Here is a 20,507-nt window from a genome sequence, read left to right as displayed (position 1 = left end):
TGGTGACATTTTTATAAATAATTTATTAAATTTGATGTCGATCCACCTATCATTGATGTCAATTTCAAAGACGTCGGTCCATCCTAGTTCTGATGTCAAATTATAATTTAACGTTTGTAATTTGTTGAGTTTGATGTTAAAATGTTTTTAAAAAGTAGAATAAATAGTGCAAGCCTCATTTTCTTTTAACTCTTCTATTCATGTGAGCTTCAACTGAGGTCACCAAACAACAGTGACAACGACGACAACGAAGTCCAAGGTGGTTTTTGTTTCATTTTCACTCGCATTAATGTTATTTTGATGCCATTTATAACATTTTTTTCTTATTCTCACCGATTGATTTTTTGTGTAACGTTCTTAAATGCGTTCTGAGGTGTGTTGTCAAGGCTCCGAGGTTATCTAGCGGCAGTGTCCTTAAAGTTGGTGTTTTCTCATATTCTCTCTTGTTTTAGGGTTTTGCATAATGTTCATATATGAGATATTGCTCACAGCTTTAGAGTTTTCAGGATTTGGGATTCTGAAATTCTAAACAATTCATCGTTTAATATATATATATATATATATATATATATTAGTATTTTTCATTTATTTTTCTTTACTCTACAAAATTATTTGAGATGCTCATAGTACCTACAAAAATCTAGAAATTTAAATGTTCTATTATTATACTGTATATTGATTTTTCATGATTTCAATGTAGGAAAATATTGACGATTTTTTCTTAAAAAAAACCATAAAATGACGTTTTTACCACAAACATCAATTAATGTCTGTTATAAATGTAACAAACATAAATTAATGTCTGTTAAGAGAAAACAAACATCATTTAACGTCTCCCACTGTGACATTAAACCTTCAACAAATGTCAACATCCTAAAATAACAGACATTATAAACTTTTTTGGGTTATAGTGTTCTAATATATTATCAATACTACATGACATGCATGTGAAAAAGTACCGGGAAACCTTAAGTGCAAGTAAGACAACTAAGTTATAAAGAGCGATCAAATTGTATTTCTACATGTATATTATTTATTGGCTATTTCCTGCTAAGAGCTATACTTGCATCTAGTTGAATAATTACAAAAAGCTTTTTTAAAAGTGTTTTTAATAGTTATACAACCACCTTTCTATAGTTAACATAACAGGTGCATTTTTTGCGTGCTGAGGTGTGTAGCTTGGTGACTTGAATGGCTCACGATGATTGTTTTGCAATTTGTTCCCAAATCTTGTGGTGGCGATGCTTCGCGTTTTTCGACGATGGTGGCTTAACGGTGTAGTTGCGTGATTCCAGAGTGGTCTGTTGTGCGCGTTTTTGTTCCTTGTGGTGGCATTGTAGGTTCGTACACTACAGGTGCGTGGAAGCGTTGCTGGTTTGTGGTTGTTGTGCGTTAATGTGGCTGCCATGCTTCTGACCTGCATTGCTTCGTCTTCCGGCGCGACTATGGTGTGAGGTTGCTGCCATGGTGATTTTGGCAAGGTGTGAGGCTGACGACATAGTGGTCGAATGCTGGTCTAGTTCCGGGAGTTGTTCTAAGATGCTACCACTATCTATCAATAAGTAGAAAGCATTGCATCACCAAATCAAACCACAAAAATTGAGAGCATTATAATTGGAAGGAATCAACAACTAAAGCAAGAAAAGCCAATTAGGAATGTTAAATCAAAGTGGAATTCATGAAACAAGACTGAATTGAATAGCCAAAAAGGACAATCAAGAAATTAAGACTTAAAAGAAAGGAAAGCACATCAAAAGGAATCCTAGAATGGAACTATAATGGATTAAAAAATGAAAACAGAAACTGCAGTACTCATAAGATGCTTATGGTATTCATTACATTTGTGCCAATTTGAGGGAACTAATCCACTCCAATTGAAAGCAAATGATGGCAATATTGAATACACACATAAACAAGAAAATTTATAAAGCAAGAGCACTAAAATTTTGAAGCAAAACACACCAAAAACGCACTAAACAGTGATTTTCCCGAAAACACAGCACCAAAAAACACTGACAGATTTCTTAACTTTGAAGATTTATCATATTTTTTTGTACTGGACAAATTTTGAATGATTCTTCTTGCTAATTTTTCGTCCAGATGTTAAGAAAATTAGACAAAAATTAGAAGGTGATTCGGTGCTATGAATCGTTCCAGTTAAATCAAATAAGAAAAGTGTGCATCAGGACACAAGTGAAAACAGCAGTAGATTTGCATTGAAAAACACAGAAAGTTGCTTCTACTTCAAAAATTTGTCTAGAATTCAATTCTCAACATAATTGAATGATTCTTGTTGGAGAATTTTTGTCTATGAATAAGATTTTCGAAGCAATAATCAAATTAAATATTCATGCACTGAGTCACTCGTGACACTTCTCAAACAGAAGGTGTGCATTGGAAAATAAAGTTGAAAACTGAAGCAAAAAGCACATTGAAAGTGGATGATGTTCAATGGACAAATGAATTTGATTTGAAGCTTGATTATGATCTAAAATCAAGCATAGATCAAGATGAACATCTAGGACACTATAAGGCCCAAACCAATCGAATTGAGCCATATGAATTTCAATTGCTTTCGGACAAGCCCTTCTATTGTGCCCAATTTGCTTACAGATATGACATGTTTTACGTAAACCACCTTTTTCTCAGTCTTGTTTCATCTCTTCTGATCTCCCATTGCTCTAATCTTCTTTTTTTCTTCGGTCTACCTGGTAAAATTCTCTTCGAGGGGGGTAAGACATCAGGGTATGGAGTTGTCTCCCATAAACTCTTACCATTGATGGAAATATTATGGAAATGTATATCTCTTTATAAGTGGACTTCCTAAAGACTACTAGGATGAAGTCTTCTCCATTGAGGTTTAGAAACTTCATTGCAGACAGTGAATGGCAGTAAGGAATACCACTTATACCTCATTTCCTGCATGTGCACGATTGTTCGTCTATATTGACAACAAACCTCTCCCCTAATTGCGAGAAATGCCTAACTTCAAATAATTTCTCTGCTGACCAGCTGCAATGACATATAGAACACCAATAATTAAACAACTTTCATTTTTTCAAATTAAACAAAATTCAATCCTTACCTAGGAATCCAATACTTTGTTAATTCTGACTCCTTTTCAAATCTGCTCATAATTCTAGGACAAATAGATCCTGATATTGATTGTATCTTCTTTCTGTTTTTTGCCCACCTTATCATCAGGTATACCCGAATATCCTCTAACATGCTTATCACAGGCTTAGTCCTTATATGCAGCAATACACTATTGAAGGCTTCAGACATATTGTTTACCAAGGTATCAGATTGAGCCTTTGTGGTAAATCTTGATCTGGACCAATATCTAAGTACAACATAAATATTTAAATTATGATAGTATACAATCCCATGTGGTTGGAAATAAAATCACTGACCATTGAAAACAGTGCAATGGAAATTGTATTACTTGGGTGGGATTGCAATCAGATGCTTAAATGCATCTTCATTCACATCTTTTATATTCCTCATCTCCCTTTCCCGTGCATGTGGGTGTGTGGCTGCAATTGCTCTCCACTTAAGACGTCATAAACTTTTGGCCGGAAATTTCTTTCTGAAATTGGCATACAAGTGCCTTACACAAAAACGTTGATCAACTACAAGCAGAAGTTCTTGTATGGCATGTAGCAGCCCCTGACAATATCATAAATAAAACATCATCTTCCACGCCAGTGTCATAGCTTTGGTTCACTTGTGGCTCAGAGACAGTTGATTGTCCATGTGAACCAGATTCAACCTCAACTTCTACATTACCATACCACTCCTTATTACGTAGTTCATCATCAATATCACAATCAACACTAACATCTAGTAGGTTGTCAATACTCTCATCCATGTTATCATCTGGTCCAGACTTAGTCCAAGTGTGAACATCACCATCTTCTTCTATCCCACATCTTCCTCAACTTCACAAGTAACTTCAACATCCCTTAGTTCACCCACAGCTTCACCTTCACAGTTCACTTCAACATCCCTTAATTCACCCTCAGGTTCAACTTCACACTGAACTCCATCCTCCCTCATGTCACCCTCAGCTTCAACTTCACAGTTCACTTCAACATCCCTTAATTCACCATCACCTTCAACTTCACACTGAACTCCATCCTCCCTCATCTCACCATCACCTTCAACTTCACACTGAACTCCATCATCCCTGATCTCACCCTCACCTTCAGCTTCACACTACAAACTATCACTTAAAACACCACCAATATCAACCTCAGTTCCCACTTCCCTTATCTCAACATCACATTCACCTTCACATCCAATATCATCTACTACAACAGGAACACTCTGATTCTCAACTTGAGGTTCACCCTCCTTCTGTGTGTCAGGTTCATCCGGATAATACTCCAACATTTCAATGACTTAGGGTTTAGATAATGAGTGTTCCACAAATAAATGAACTTCAGCATTCAGTCTTGCGATATTAACCATATGCAATGCACCACTATCATCACACAGAAGCTGCAGTCTGTCATCCAATACCGAAGAACCTCCAACTAAGAACCATAATTTATTTTCTCCAACATACCTGATCCCTTTTATCACCCTTAAAACAACAAAGTAGCTCCACATGTCTAGGTCAAATGATAATCTAGTACTTTCCCCATATTCGTATCGCAACTTCCCATCACTTATGAATTTACCTCCATGGTGAAAAACCACCTCAAACGATGATCTAGTACTCTTCTTGGAATGATTGTGGTGTCCCTTCTAAAAGTGTTTTCTGGTTTGGAATCATTGGCTGGTGTAACATCCCTAGGGAATATTACTTAAAAATAAATATTAAAAGAAATAATTACATTAATAGTCATCTCGATAAAAATCCCAATGCGGTAAAATTTCAATTTATCAAAATAGCGCGCCAAAACTCATAACTAAATCCATAAAAGGTTACAAGTTTCCAAGATTAGTATTTAAAACATAAAATACAAATGAGCAAAACCCTAGCTCTAATCCCATACTAGCCCTCACTCCGCCATCTGAACATCCTCAACATCACCTGTATCAACATCTGCTCCCGTGTAACGAATTACACGATCCTCGCCACACACAAACAGAAAGGGTGAGCTGAGAAAATAAAATAACAAGCATATAAAACACAAGATAAAGCGTATACCCATTTTATTCTTTATATATATTTCTTGGCCAAGACCTTAACCCCAAGACTTATCAGTCTTCAAATCATATAATTGGTTAGCCTTGGACTCGGGAACATGATGCTCACACGAACCTGCCCGCTCGTGGTCCTGCCTCTACGAACCTCCCCGCTCGTAGTCCTACTCTACGGACCTGCCCGCCCGTAGTCCAACACATGTGATTCACCAGTCCCGTACCTCTCCGCACGTGGCATCTCTCAACGTGAGCAAGGAACATACGAACCTACCTCGCTCGTATCCCCACGTGAGAGTAACTGGATATGAACCTCCCCGCTCATATCATCACATGTCATCCACCATCCATGAACCTACCCGCTCATGGTACAGCATCTCCCGATCCAAGCAAAGCATCATTGTTAATTAAAACAACACACCCAGAAAGCAAAGAACAACAGTATTTTCGCCTGGCTCTGCCCACGTGCCGCCAGGCGAAATTGCTCCAGACCGCCTGGCAGTATCCACTCACCGCCAGGCGCCAGAGACCTCCCAGCGTCACTGTTTTACCGCTACCGCCTAGCGGAGCACGTCTTGCCGCCAGGCGCCCGTCTGTACAGCGCTCTCTCACACAAAGGCTATCGCTTGGCGGTCTGTAGTGGACCGCCAGGCGCCATACCAGAAGCAGTCTGCAACTGATTTGGCATACTCCCTAATTGATTCCAGACCAGCACACTATCACAAGCCTCACTTTTCTCAATCATCATGACTCAATGCAAAACTACGCAATCATGCCTCAATCAAGTTAATCAACATTTTCGCCTTGTTGGCACTTTCGTAGTAAACCCATTACCTTTGAATCTTCCCTCTCAATCACTCTATAAAATTTATAATTTAACAAGTTACTCCATCATTAACAAATGATCCAATTTATCTCAAACTGAGGTCATTATACAGTACCTCACAACACCATACCAACCCAAGCTACGTTACCCCAAAATTTACTACTTCTATTCCTTTGGCCTAAAATTCATATTTGATAATCTCTATCTTACCCCGTATCTCATGATAACGCGCTAGCCCCTGTCTACTCTTTATTCCATCAATAAGCCGATGTATTTCAACCCTGCAGCTGATTCATAATAGTTATACTCCCTACTTGCAACGCATGTTCTCTCAATTCTATCATGCTACATTCACCTCCACCTTTGTTCCAATTCACTACACACATTAATACCAATATATCGTTCCTACTATTTCGTCCATGATTTTCCAGTATTACTCACATAACTAAAACCCACTCTTCATTTTACAATGTCAAGAATTATAGACAGCCCATGTGCCTTGTCACCGCCTGGCGGTAGGCTTATCACCGCCGGGCGGTAGGCTTATCACCGCCGGGCGGTGCACCAGAACCAGTCCAAGACTAGGTCTCTCTCTATCTGCGATCTTTTTCGCCATCACCAAGGTCCAAACCTATGTCTACGGCACTCAAATACAACAATACACATACTATGGCTCCACTTCAGTTTGCAAATCAATTCATACATGTTCTTAACCTCTACCCTCATACGTACCATCATGAGCGACCCATCCCGATTGGGTCTAAATTCCACTATCTTGCAATTCTAATCAGTTTTCAGATTAACATCACACGCAATAAAGTCAGCACGTTTGAATTTCAGAAATTGCAATGACTTTCACCCCAACAACATCAAAATCAGTCAAGCACTACAAGCACTGTCACGCCGCCTGGCGGATATTCATCCCTGCCAGGCGGTTTAAGTTAGCAGTAGCCACAACCACACATAAATTGATGAACCGCCTGGCGGCACATGCAAGCCCACCAGGCGATTTCTGGGCAGAACCCAGAAAACGCAACAAAACGATACATTCAAGGCAAAATCCATACTCTTATGATCCTACAAGGTATATTATGATGAATGTAATAAAAGGCACGCGAAAACAACTCCCCTTACCAGAAATTCGCGCTCCAAATTGAGATTCCCACTCTCTTTGCACACCTTTTCCCTTTGCTAAAAGAACCACTCTAATTCTTCTCTCGCTGGCCCCCTTCACGCACCAGAATTGTCCCTTCTCACTCTCAGAATTGTTTGCACCTTTCACAGACTGATTTTTCCTCTCCTTCTCTCTTCTCTCCCAAGCTTAATGTGTCCTAATTATTCTCTATTTTACTAAAACGAATTTTATTAAATAAAAATATGGTTAAGGCCATTTCAATGGTTATCACCCATTAATTTTCAGCCCCCCCACATTGCCTGTCCAGTATCTGCTAGGTTTCCCAATCCTTTCATATTCATGCTCAAAAGAAATGCTCAAAAGAAATTTAGCAAAATGGAAACTATTTAGTTCTCAACAAGGTTTGAACCCACACTCATGCACATACCAAGCCAAGGCCAAACCATTCAACCAATCCAAATTTCATGATAACTCCTACAAATTTTAGGAATTTATCATCACACCATGCATTCAATATATAGTACACAAAAACGCATAATTTAAATAACATCCAAATTGCGCACACATAGGACTCGAACCCAAGTCCTCACACACAATAAAATACTCTCAATTACATGAGCTAGTACTTTTCCATGTCATAGCTTCTCATATTTATTGCTTTAAATGTTCTCATCACCCGTCCTAATTAAATAATTAATTAAATAACTATTTAATTTTCCCGGGTCTTACAGCTGACTCAACACCTTCTTTCAGAGAATTCTTGGATAGTGCATTACTTATCTTTATCTGATTAGAGAATCAAACTTGCACGACTACCCTCAATGGAGAGTTTCTTTCATTTTGTGCAGTATGCATGCAAGCATCAATGGAGAGCTTCTGACAATCCATCATTACACGGTAGACATATTTTCAGCAATGACCTAAAAGAATATTTGAAATCCAGTGAAATTTTTGAAATGGAAAACAAACAATTCAAAGTTATACATATTGGTCTAGTTCATAGGCACAAGTACACTAAAATGAAAACTTTCATATTTCAATTGTAACTATCTTTAAAAAGCTATGGTTTAAAATTAACCTTTAAGAAGCTATTACTTTCATTCTTTATATTGAATCATTCAACACAACAGACATATAAAGGAAAGGCTTGGTCTACGTTCAGATAAGTTCTTCATATTAAAAATGCCCTGCAATTGTGCCTCTACAATCAAATCCATCTTAAAATTGGGTTAGGTACATACGAAAATTGCATGCCATATTCTGAATGCATAAACTATATATGTTTTAGAAATCGTGACCTCACACGTACAAAAAATAAATGCATTAAATCATATATTCAATTTGGATATCAAATTAAGCTGCATACACTCTGTATTATAAGTCATAAAAATATCACATTATATACAATGGTGCAATGCTCACAACATAGAACATTAAACAGTGAAGGAAAAATCACTTATAAGATGTAAACATGCTATAATTGCTAAACATTAGTCTAAAAGTCGATGCAGCACCTCAAACAATGCATGCACCATGTATTAGAAGGACAATTTTATTTTTAAATATAATAGTAAACATCATATTTCAAAAGACTAAGATTACTTTTAAAATCAACTAAAATAGTAGTATATATACTAATGAAAAGTATATTTAAAAATATAATTTGACCAATTGCTTCAACATTCTAAAAATATGAAAAGAAAGTAATATCTTCCATGAAAAATAAACATCATCATTCCACTCAAACATACAAAGAAAAAAAAAATAGATTTGAGGCAGAGAAACAAAGGAGAAGAGAATAGATGGATAGATACTAACCAGAATATTGGCACTACTTGAAGGGAATGTAATGGGTTTGGTGATTTTGTAGTTTCCACCTTTCAATCAATGACAACCCCTCCAAGGTCATTCACCCCTGCAACCATCTCATAACCCTTCTGCAACCCAAAAGCATCTTCCACTGCTTTCAAAAGGCATCACCACTCTCTTCATTCCCACCTGGATCTGCACCATACTCATTCAATGCAGACAACACCTCTGTCGACAAGAACCATTCCCCAACCTCTAGACTTCTTTCTCCTGAGAAAGAAGTAAGAATCGTTTCCTTAGATAAAAAAATAAATAATAGATCTATGCGTATAACCCATGACAATGATTTTTTTATCATAAAAAGAGAAGGGAGATTAACCAAAAAACACGAACCCTCCCAAGTGAGTGTCGTTCTTTAAGTTCTTCAAATGCATTATCTCTTTCAACTATCTTTTTAATGTTTTTGAGATCTTTTTTGGGGTTGTAAATTGGTGCATTAACCTCTTTGTTGAGAAGAAAAAAATTGTTGGCTATGAGCACAATCACCTTAACTTGCATAAATCACTAATATGCACGTCCAAAGTCATGATAAAGAGTTGAAAAGGAAAAGGGTGAATGAATGTGACCAAATCAATAAATAAATCACTTAATCACACACCTTTTGGGGTTTTTATTACTCTAGCAAATAAAGTTTGTTGAGAAAGTGGGACCGGCAACTAACAAACCTAAGGGGGAACATAGGACCAACAAAAAGAGAATAAGGAATTCACGTTTACAGGATTTCGTGTGGGCCTCAAGTAAGTATAGGGCCATAATGGTTAGGAAAAGTGAGAGGGTTCTTGTTCTGTTTTTCTTCTCTGTAATTGGTTATAGCAACTTCTTATCTTTTACAAAACAAATCCCATGTTACATAAATAATACACATAGAGCTAATTCAATCATTTGATTGTATTTTTTTTTTGTTCGGCCTCTTACATCGATGCTTTCATGAAGGAATTGATTTTTCATGTCAAGAATTTATCGTTGATGTTAAGCAACTACGGACCCGAAAAAATTAAATAAAGAATAAAAATTTAACTATCATAATTGTGGATCGGAGATATATATAAGAAAATAAAATTGTCAATTCATAATAAAAAGAACAATGGTAGCTCAAGTGGTTAAGCATGTTGGATTTTGTTAAGAGGTCTTAGGTTTGAATCATGTGTATGTTATTAGTGTAATGTTTTAATTCTTTGTTTTCTTTTGCATGTGCGCATAGAGGAGTAGCAATTACACAGGAAGTGGATGGAGAGGAAATCTTGAGGTTAATGCCTATTAAAGACAATTAACTTCTAATTTTCGTATTTTAATTTTAATAAATTATTCTAAGGGTTGACCACATGAAAAATAACGACCTCGGGGAGAAGAAACCGGTGAAAAGTTTTGCGAGGACTCAAACTACATGTGAGTGAGGTGAACAACAGTTTGATATTTTGCATGAGCGAGATTAAGAGAAATAGTATCACCATGGGAGGAAATTTCATTCATCAAGAAGAGTTCAGACTTGTTATGAATGAGCGAAAGAAATGAGTCATACTCAGTCGGAATGCATTCAATCAGAACATCAAGGTGTTCATTGTCATAAATTGGTTCACCAATTGAAGCAGGAAAATCAAGAAGGGCTTTAATTCCTAACATAAGTCATTAATCGAAAGATCCCCTCTCTTAATAGTCTGTAGCTTAGTGCAGAGTTCACGAGCCCTAACTTTTGTTTGGGAAGTAAAGTGCGTATGAATCTTTTTACAAACCTGGAAAGAGTGCTTACAACCAATAATGTGGATGAGGAACGAGGCAAAAAGAGACGATTGCAACCATGAAAGAAACAATTGATCTTGGGCCTCCCAGGTGGTGTAGTCGGGATTCTCAGTACCTGTTTCATAATCAGGGAGGAAGAGAAACTGAGAAGGTATTTAAGGATTGACGAGGAAACAATGGAGATAGTGGGATTTGATGACAGGCTCCACTTGCTGATAATTTCTTGGATATAAAGTATGTGAAGATGATAAGGGGTATCGTAGCCATGAAAGAAGGAGGCTCAGGACCCTTAGCCATAATAGGATGTGTCACGCTTTTGATACCATGTTGAGAATGCAAAGCAAAAAGATAAACAAAGATAGAAGAAATAATATTTGTCTCATCTTATTCATGATTACAAGTGTCCATTATATATAACAAAGGAGGAAAGAGAAAAAGCATAACAAAATGAAAGATACTCTGAGACCACTATAAGATTGTAAAAACAAAATACAATGTATTCAGATAGTGAGATATTAATAAGGTAGTTGACATATTGATGAAATTTTTTGATGTACATCAAACATTTAAAAACCCGTAGAAATATTCTCACTATTTTATATATATGCACAGTAATACAAATTTCTTTGACAGTAACTCGTGCAATTTCTTTTATTTACTAAACAAGCAAAATCTATTGTGTACAACGAAAAGTCATCATGAATTAGTTCCTTAGTGAAGCCAATGAATCCGAGTAGCTATCCATTCACATTATAGATGACTTTTCTGTAATATAGTCAGAGAATTGTTTCCAGTATCTCTACTATTGCAAAATATTTGATAGTTTATGATAGTATTTTGAGGTTGTGAAAGGAATAGTTGATGGGATAGAAAAATTGTGGAGATAGTAAAATGTGGAAGTTGTAGTTGGAGGAGTGAGTGGTGTGTTAGATGTGGTCTTAGTTCTTGTCATACATCAAATGATTGAGTACATGAGTATTTATAGACCTATACAATATTCTAGAAAGTGCTAGCCACAACTTGTGTGGAATGTTCTAGATTTTTGCATATATAGAATGTTCTTGATATTTTCTTCCTATCTTAGGCTTTTCTACTTTGTTCTAGAACTTTCATTACATTTCAATCCTTTTATCTTAGGATTTTCTAGATTCTTCTAGAATTTGCATTACACTTTAGTACTCCTCCTTGATGCAAATTCGGTAACTCCAAGCATAGCTCATAGTAGTTCAAATCTTGGTCTTGGTAAGGCCTTTGTGAAAATATCTGCAATTTGATCTTCTGTCATGCAATACTCGAATTGGATCTCCATATTTGTCTCTACTTCTCTAATGAAATGATATTTAACTGTTATGTGTTTTGTTCTACTGTGATGTACTAGGTTCTTCGTCATTGCGATAGCTAATTTATTGTCACAATTGATTATAGTAGGTCCACTTTGTTTTTCTCCCATATCTTTGAATATCTTTCGAAGCCATATAGCCTGACTTGTTGCTTCAGCAACAACCACGTATTCTGCTCCAGTTGTTGATTGTGCCACGGTTGCTTGCTTCTTTGATGCCCAAGAGAATATTCCCGATCCAAGCGAGAAAGCATAGCTTGAGGTACTCTTCATGTCATCTATTGATCCTGCCCAATCACTATCGGTGTAGCCAATGATCCTTGAGTTAGTCATGGTTTTGTACCATATTCCAAATTCCTTTGTACCTTGTAGATATCTTAAAATTCTTTTCCCTACTCCATAATTAATCTGAACTCGCTTTTGCACGAATCTTGATAGAAGACTTGTAGCATACATAATATCTGGTCTTGTGGCTATGAGATATAAGAGACTTCCAATCAAACTCCTATAGCGTGATGCATTTGCTTCATGTGCTCCATCATCTTTTTGTAGCTTCTCGTTTACCACCAATAGAGTAGTGACAGGTTTACAATCATACATCTTGAACTTCTTCAATAGGGCTTCAATATATTTCTTTTGAGAGAAAAATATGTCGTCTTCTTGTTGTTTCACCTTTATACCGAGGAAATAGTTCATTAACCCAAGGTCAGTCATCTCAAATGTCTTCATCATGTCTTCTTTAAATTCTTTCATCATCTCCAAATTGTTTCCCGTATAGATAAGATCATCGACATATAAGAAGACAATGAGATGATACTAACCTTGTGATTTAATATATAGTGTTGGCTCACTTTTGCTCCTCATGAATCCTTGATCGATGAAGTATTGATCAATCTTGCTATACCATGCTCGAGGAGCTTGCTTCAGGCCGTATAAGGCTTTTTTCAGTCTTAGTACTTTGCCTTCATTGCCTTTATTGATGAAGCCTTGAGGTTGTTCAACATAAATCTCTTCTTCGAGCACTCCATTTAGAAAGGATGATTTGGCATCTAGTTGATAAAGGTTCCATCCTTTTTGTGTTGCAAGGGCTATTAGAGCTCTTATTGTATCTAGTCATGCGACTGGAGCAAATGTCTCATTGTAGTCGATTCCTGGTTGTTGTGAGTAGCCTTTTGCGACCAATCTGGCCTTGTGCTTTTGTATAGTTCCATCAGGATTGAGCTTTGTTTTATATACCTATTCACTCCAATGATGTCTTTTCCTTAAGGACAGTTTACAAGCTCCCAAGTGTTATTCTTCTAAATCATTTTAACTTCTTCTTCCATAGCCTTGACCCATACTTCTTGCTTTGATGCTTCCTCATAGCAATTAGGCTCAATCATGGCCATATTGTAGGTTTCGTATATGTCTACCAAAGATCTTACTCGTCTTGGAGTGGACTCTGGTGAAGAATCTTCTAATGGAGGTGGAGAAGGCATACCTGAAGCTTCTGCCTCTTCTTGAATTTCTTCTTGATATTGTTGCACTAAGACTAAAGTGTTGCTTTTAACGACTTTTTCTTCTTCCCAATTTCAAGAAGCATTTTCATCAATTTCAACATCTCGACTAATGACGAGCTTTTTTGTTTGTAGGTTGTAAACTCGATAGCCTTTTGATTGTGTGCTATATCCCAAGAATATTCCTCGTATAGTCTTGTCTTCAATCTTGTGCCTGCTTTGATCAGGAACATGTATGTAGTAGATAGATCCAAATACTCGTAGGTGTTTGGCTGATGGCTTTCTACCACTCCAAGCTTCAATAGGAGTCTTGTCTTGGACTGCCTTAGTTGGACATCTGTTTAAAATGTAAACGTAGTGTAGACTACTTCAGCCCAAAAAGTGTTAGGCATACCTTTCTCTTTAAGCATTGATCTTGCCATTTTCATGACTGTGCGATTTTTTCTTTCCGACACACCATTTTGTTGTGGAGTATATGTGACTGTGAGTTGTCTCTCTATGCCTTCATCTTCACAGAATTTGTCAAACTCGTGAGATGTGTATTCCTTTCCACTATCACTTCTTAGTACTTATATCTGTTTTCCACTTTGCTTCTCAACAAGGACCTTGAATTTCTTGAATATTTCAAAGACTTCTGACTTTGCCTTTAAGAAATAGACCCATGTCATTCTAGAGAAGTCATCAATGAATAGGATGAAATACCTATTGTTGTGATGTGAATGCGTCCTCATTGGTCTACAAACATCAGTATGGATCAATTCTAGTAAGTCTTTTGCTCTCCATGCTTTGTCCGTCGAGAATGGTAATCGATGTTGTTTACCAAGGAGACATCCTTCGCATGATTCATTTTTCTCCTTCAAGCATGGAAGATCTCTCATCATGTTTTTTTGATATAGAAGCTTTAAGGCATGTGTGTTGAAGTGGCCAAATCTCCTATGCCAAAGCCATGAGTAATCAACTTCTGCCTTCATGGAAATATTAGTTCTAGGTTTGAAGCATATGGGAAAAATTCTATTTCTCTTCTCCATTTTTACTTGGTCAATTTCTATCTTTCTACTGTCATAAATTTTGCATGTATCTTTCTCAAAGTGAAGAGAATATCCATTCTCCATCATTTGGCCAATACTTAAAAGATTCTCTTTAAGATTGGGAACCAGTAAAACATCCTTGATGAATTTCCTACCTTTCTTTGTCTCCACCATGATAGTTCCTTTGCCTTGAGACTCCACTATGGCACCGTTTCCTAGTCGAACTTTGACATTCACAGATTTATCAATGTCTTTGAAGATGCTTTGATCTTTGGCCATGTGATTGCTGCATCCACTATCCAAGTACCAACTTTCTCCTCCGCTAGGAGATTCTTGATTGGCATAAAATAAGCGTTGCTCTTTGTTATGTTCTTCAGAAAAGTTTGCTTGATGCTTATTTTTATTACGACAATACTTCTCTACGTGGCCAAATTTCTTGCAGTACTGACATTGAGGTTTTACATGATGCCAACAATCTTTTTCCATGTGACTTGTCTTTTTACATATGCCTACATGGGGGATATTTTCCTTGACGGGTCATAGGGAAACTTCTAGAATTTTCTTTATTTCCTTTATATTCTTTATTCTAAGACCGTAATTTTAGTTTTGATTGAAAGGCATTTTTGACCGAGTCTTCTTCATGCCTTTTCAATCTTTGTTCATAAGCTTCAAGAGAGCCCATTAGTTGTGTTACTGATATTGTGGCCAAATCTTTTGTTTGTTCAATCGTGGTTGCGATTGCATCATATTTTTGGCGAATAGAAATTTAAATTTTCTCAACGATTTTTTTGTCAAGAATAGTTTCCCCATAGGCTCTCATTTGGCTAACTATTTCCTTTATTCTATAATAGTAGTCTTTAATGGTCTCAGATTCTTTCATTCTTATTAATTCAAACTCTCGTCTTAGAGAATGAAGTTTAACATTGTGTACCTCATCACTTCCTTGAAACTCTTCTTGTATTGTGTTCCAAGCTTGCTTTGCACTTGTGGCACATATTATTCTCGGAAAGATTGTGTCATCAACTGCTTGTTGAAGATAAAATAAAGCCCTTGAATCCTTCTGTTTGTTTTCCTTCAACTCCTTCTTCTGAGCTACAGTAAGAGTGGAAGTGTCTTCTAGAATAGTGAATCCCTCTTCTATAATGTCCCATAAGTCTTGGGAGCGAAAGAATGTCTTCATTTTGACATTTCAAAATTCATAATTTTGTCCTGTGAAAATAGGCACTGGAATTGATGATGTTTGATTGGTAGTTGCCATGGGTTGAGAAAATATTTTGGGAGTAGTATAGAATGGAGTTCTAGTTTTTTTTTTGAAGTAGTTGAAAAATTTATCTACGTCCAGTAGATGATCGAACGTAGCTCTGGTACCACTGATAGTATTTTGAGGTTGTGAAAGGAATAGTTGATGGGATAGATAAATTGTGGAGATAGTAGAATGTGGAAGTTGTAGTTGGAAGGAGTATGTAATTGTAGGAGTGAGTGGTGTGCTAGATGTGGTCTTAGTTCTTGTAATACATCAAATGATTGAGTACATGGGTATTTATAGACCTATAGAGTATTCTAGAAAGTGCTAGCTAGCCACAACTTGTGTGGAATGTTCTAGATTTTTGCCTATATAGAATGTTCCTGATATTTTCTTCCTATTTTAGGATTTTCTACTTTGTTCTAGAACTTTCATTACATTTCAATCCTTTTATATTAGGATTTTCTAGATTCTTCTAGAGTTTGCATTACATTTTAATAATTTAATAAGAACAACGATATAACACTCTACTTATTATCTTTCTTCTATAAATATATATTATAATTTCTTTTTATTTTTTCCCTTCCTAGGTAGCTGGAGATACGGATGAAAATTTCGGATGTACATTAAATATTTCAATTTAATAACCCTTTGTCTCACAATTATATATGCATAGTCATACAGATTTCTTTCACAGTATCTCTGGTACAATTTTTATTACTAAAAACAATTGTGTAAAACAAGAAAAGTCATCATGAATTAGTTCCTTCGATGAAGTCAATAGATGACTTACCTTATCACGCGTTTATACATCATTTTTCTGTACTAGTTAGAGAATCTTTTGCAGCACCTCTGCCATTGCAAAAGACAGAATACACCTACCAGATCTTAAACTCAAATATAATACAACTACTCGCTAATTGCTCCTCACTCATCACAACCTTTTTTACTGCAAACATAAGTTGTATTAATCCTTCATAGTACTTTTGAAGTTCTTAAATCATGGCACGGAGAATCTCATTATCGTTGTCTTCCTCCAGTCATACATGGATTTATGATGTCTTTCTAAGTTTTAGAGGTGAAGACACTCGTTTTCAGTTTACTCACAATCTCTACCATTCCTTGTGCGAGAAGGGCATTCACACTTTCATCGACCAGGAAGGTCTTAGAAAAGGGGAAGAAATTACACCTGCTCTTTTCCACGCAATTCAAAATTCAAGGATTTCCATCATTGTCTTTTCCAAAAACTATGCATCTTCAACCTATTGCTTAAATGAACTTGTAAGGATTCTTGAATGCGCGAAAGAAGAAGGTCGATCAATTTATCCAATATTTTATGGAGTGGATCCATCAGAAGTTCGACATCAGACTGGAACTTATGCAGAAGCATTGTCAAAACACGAAGCTAGGTTTCACAATGACGCTAACAATGAGAAGGTACAAAAATGGAGGAAGGCTTTACATGAAGCAGCTAATCTATCAGGCTGGCATTTCCAACATCGGTATTTCATACTATCCTTTTATTACACGCGTATATATGTCATAGACTCTCTTTTTGCTGATAATTTTCGTATTAATACTAAAAGGGAAAGAAAGTAAAATAAACGTATATCTTGATCCATAAAATTTGAGAAATGGATGCAAAACTTGATGTTATTAGTTGTGAAATGAATGAACTAAACACAAATATGATCCTTCAGTTTTAGTTCACACGTTTTCTTATAATGGATAGGTCTCAACCAGAATATGAGTTTATAAGAAAGATTGTTGAAGCAATCTCTAGAGAGATAAATTACATCCCTTTATATGTTGCCGATAACCCAATTGGACTGGAGTATGCACGGAAGGGAGTGAAATCTCTCCTTGAAGATGGATCTGAAATCAACATGATAGGAATTTATGGTATCGGGGGTATAGGAAAAACCACGATTGCTCGTGATGTGTATAACACTATTTTTTTTTACTTTCAAGGTTCGTGTTTTCTACCTGACATTAGAGAAAAGGCAATTGATAAATACGGTATTGTCCAACTTCAAGAATTAGTACTTTCTGAAATACTCGAGGAAAAAGATATTAAAGTGGGAGATGTCAATAGAGGAATACCGTTAATAAAAAGGAGACTTCAACAGAAGAAGGTCCTTCTAGTTCTTGATAATGTTGACAAATTAGAGCAGTTAAAGGCACTTGCAGGGGGATATGATTGGTTTGGCTCTGGAAGTAGAATCATCATCACCACAAGAGACAAGCACTTGCTAGATGCTCATGGGGTGGTTAACTTATATGAGGTTAAACCATTACATGTTGAAAAGGCTCTGGAATTGTTTAACTGGCATGCCTTCAGAAGTGATAAAGTTGGTCCACCATACATGAGTATTTCCAACCGTGCCGTTTCTTATGCGTGTGGCCTTCCTTTGGCTCTGGAAGTTATAGGATCCCATTTATTCGGAAAAAGTTTAGATGAGTGCCATTCTGCATTAGATAAATATGAAAGTATTCCTCATCAGAAGATTCATGAAATACTAAAAGTAAGCTATGATGGTTTGGAAGAAAATGAGAAGGGAATTTTCCTAGACATTGCATGTTTCTTCAATAACTGTGAACTAGGCAATGTCACACCAATGCTAAAAGCTCATGGTTTTTATGCAGAAGATGGTTTGAGAGTGTTAGCTGACAGATCTCTCATAAAGATTAATTCTTCTGATTTTGTGAGAATGCATGACCTAATTCGAGACACAGGTAGAGAGATTGTAAGGCAAGAATCAACACTTGAGCCAGGCAGACGCAGTAGATTATGGTTTAACCAGGACATTGTTCACGTTTTGGAAGGAAATACGGTATGTTCATGTTATAATTATCTCTGCAATTTTTTCTCCTTTCACCCCTTTAAGAATTTACCGATTATGTTGAATACATGGTAGATTATATTTATATATTTATCCACGGATGGCATAGCTTATTACAGTTTATGTTTTTGTGGATGAACTATTCTTTGGCGTGAAAGGGATCTGATAAAATAGAATTCATAAAGCTTGAAGGGTACAACAACGTACAAGTGCAATGGAATGGAAAAGCCTTCAAGAAAATGAAGAACTTGAGTATTTTGATAGTTGAAGATGCAACCTTTTCTCTAAGCCCCGAGCATCTTCCAAATAGCTTGAGAGTGTTAGACTGGAGTTGCTATCCTTCGCCATCTTTACCTTCTGATTTCAATCCCAAACGTTTTGAGATAATCCTTATGCCAGAAAGTTGCCTTCTGATGTTCAAACCACAAAAGGCATGTTTATCTTCCAAAGCTTTTGTTCTCAACATGAGTTTCTACCTCAATTGACCCATTCGGTTTTTATGTTGCAGATGTTGGAATCATTGTCTGTAATAAACCTTGAAGATTGCAAATTCTTAACCGATCTACCGAGCCTAGGAGAGGCATCACTCTTAACAACTCTGCGTCTCGATAGATGTTTTAATTTAGTTAACATTGATGAATCAATTGGGTTTCTTGATAAGCTTCGGTTGTTGAGTGCTAAAGGGTGCGCCAAGCTGAAAACTCTTGCACCCTGCATCATGTTGACATGTCTTGAAACTTTGGATCTTCGGAGATGCGTAAGTCTTGAGAGTTTCCCAGAAGTATTGGGAAAGATGGAGAAAATAAGGACAATATATTTAGACCACACAGACATAGAGAAATTGCCATTTTCAATTGGAAATTTTGTTTGGCTGGAACTATTGTCCTTGAAGGGATGCAAAAGGCTTTGCCAGCTACCGGGTAGTATAAGCATAATGCCGAAAGTTAAAGTGCTAATTGGTTATGGGCATGAAGCATATAATTTTTTTGAAGAAAGGTTGAGCTCAGAGGTGTCTCCAATGGCCATGCGTATTGATGGTTCTAACCGATATCTTGATGTGTATTATCAATACATAAGTCCCAATAATGCCATCCAAGTATGCAGTCCTAATCCTCTTTTCCATTCTGATTTCAATTTGTTATTCCAAAAGCTTGAAAGGGAAGCGAATTGGTCTAGCAGATGCACGGTATCAAGAATGCATTTCTCGTTTCGAAAGAAATTTCCTAAGATAGCGCTATGTTGTTCTTCATATTATCTAGCGATGAAAAGTGTCATGATTCAGACTTACAAGCTCAGAGTATTCATTAACGATACTATGCAATTCAGTGCTATGTGCAATTTCTTGTTTAAGTGGGAGGAACAAATACTTTGGTGTGATCTAGAAGGCAAAGCAGAGGAGGTGTTTTCAGAGCAAGAGTGGAATAACGTTGAGATTGTATTTGAGTTGGACTTCCCAATGCGAAGAAATAGTATATATGTGAACACAACAATGAGCATTGGTAGAGGAATTCTAAGTTGGAGCCTAATCGGTGTGTACGAGGAAGGAAATAATAAGGAGGATATCAAATTCGAAGATCGCTTGTCAATTTTTCCGTTAAGTAACATAGAACCTCCTTCATTACCTAGTTCTTTGTACTATGTCGTTAGAGGAATGACTGAATGAAGGATTATGGGTGAATATGGATTAAATAAGTTTTTCTATGTTTATAATTATTATGTTTGAAGGAGTATGGGTGAATATGGATTGAATAAATTTTTCTGTGTTTATAATTATGTTAGTTTTGAATTACGGAGATCACAAGTTAATTTTGAAAGGGGCATATCCGAGCATGAGTGGAAA

The 20,507-nt window shown here is 36.5% G+C and overlaps 1 protein-coding gene and 1 long non-coding RNA gene across 2 annotated transcripts; one reads left to right on the top strand and one right to left on the bottom strand.

Annotated features, from left to right (window-relative positions):
- Positions 1 to 966: 966 nt before the first annotated feature.
- On the bottom strand, positions 967 to 11,030 carry LOC146887136 (uncharacterized). The gene is made up of 3 exons (XR_014994408.1): positions 10,712 to 11,030; positions 8,931 to 9,191; positions 967 to 8,032 (listed from the first exon to the last, which is right to left on the bottom strand). It is a non-coding gene; the product is annotated as an uncharacterized LOC146887136 (long non-coding RNA).
- A 5,688-nt stretch (positions 11,031 to 16,718) lies between these two features.
- LOC114182522 (TMV resistance protein N-like) lies at positions 16,719 to 20,507 on the top strand. The gene is made up of 4 exons (XM_028069409.2): positions 16,719 to 17,326; positions 17,557 to 18,658; positions 18,826 to 19,098; positions 19,176 to 20,507. Exons 1-4 carry the CDS (start codon positions 16,827 to 16,829, stop codon positions 20,328 to 20,330), a joined length of 3,030 nt encoding a protein of 1,009 aa, XP_027925210.1. The 5' UTR covers positions 16,719 to 16,826; the 3' UTR covers positions 20,331 to 20,507.

The sequence above is a fragment of the Vigna unguiculata genome, chromosome 4, assembly GCF_037176805.1.
Source record: "Vigna unguiculata cultivar grain cowpea cultivar isolate G323 ecotype 2 chromosome 4, ASM3717680v1, whole genome shotgun sequence".
NCBI lineage: Eukaryota > Viridiplantae > Streptophyta > Magnoliopsida > Fabales > Fabaceae > Vigna > Vigna unguiculata.
This window is presented reverse-complemented; position numbering and strand designations above follow the sequence as displayed.

Coding starts and splice junctions, on each gene's coding strand:
- LOC114182522 (XM_028069409.2), top strand. CDS start 16,827: ATGGCACGGAGAATCTCATTATCGTTGTCTTCCTCCAGTCATACATGG. Junction 18,659..18,825: donor ACGTTTTGGAAGGAAATACG/GTATGTTCATGT, acceptor TTGGCGTGAAAG/GGATCTGATAAAATAGAATT. Junction 19,099..19,175: donor TGATGTTCAAACCACAAAAG/GCATGTTTATCT, acceptor TTTATGTTGCAG/ATGTTGGAATCATTGTCTGT.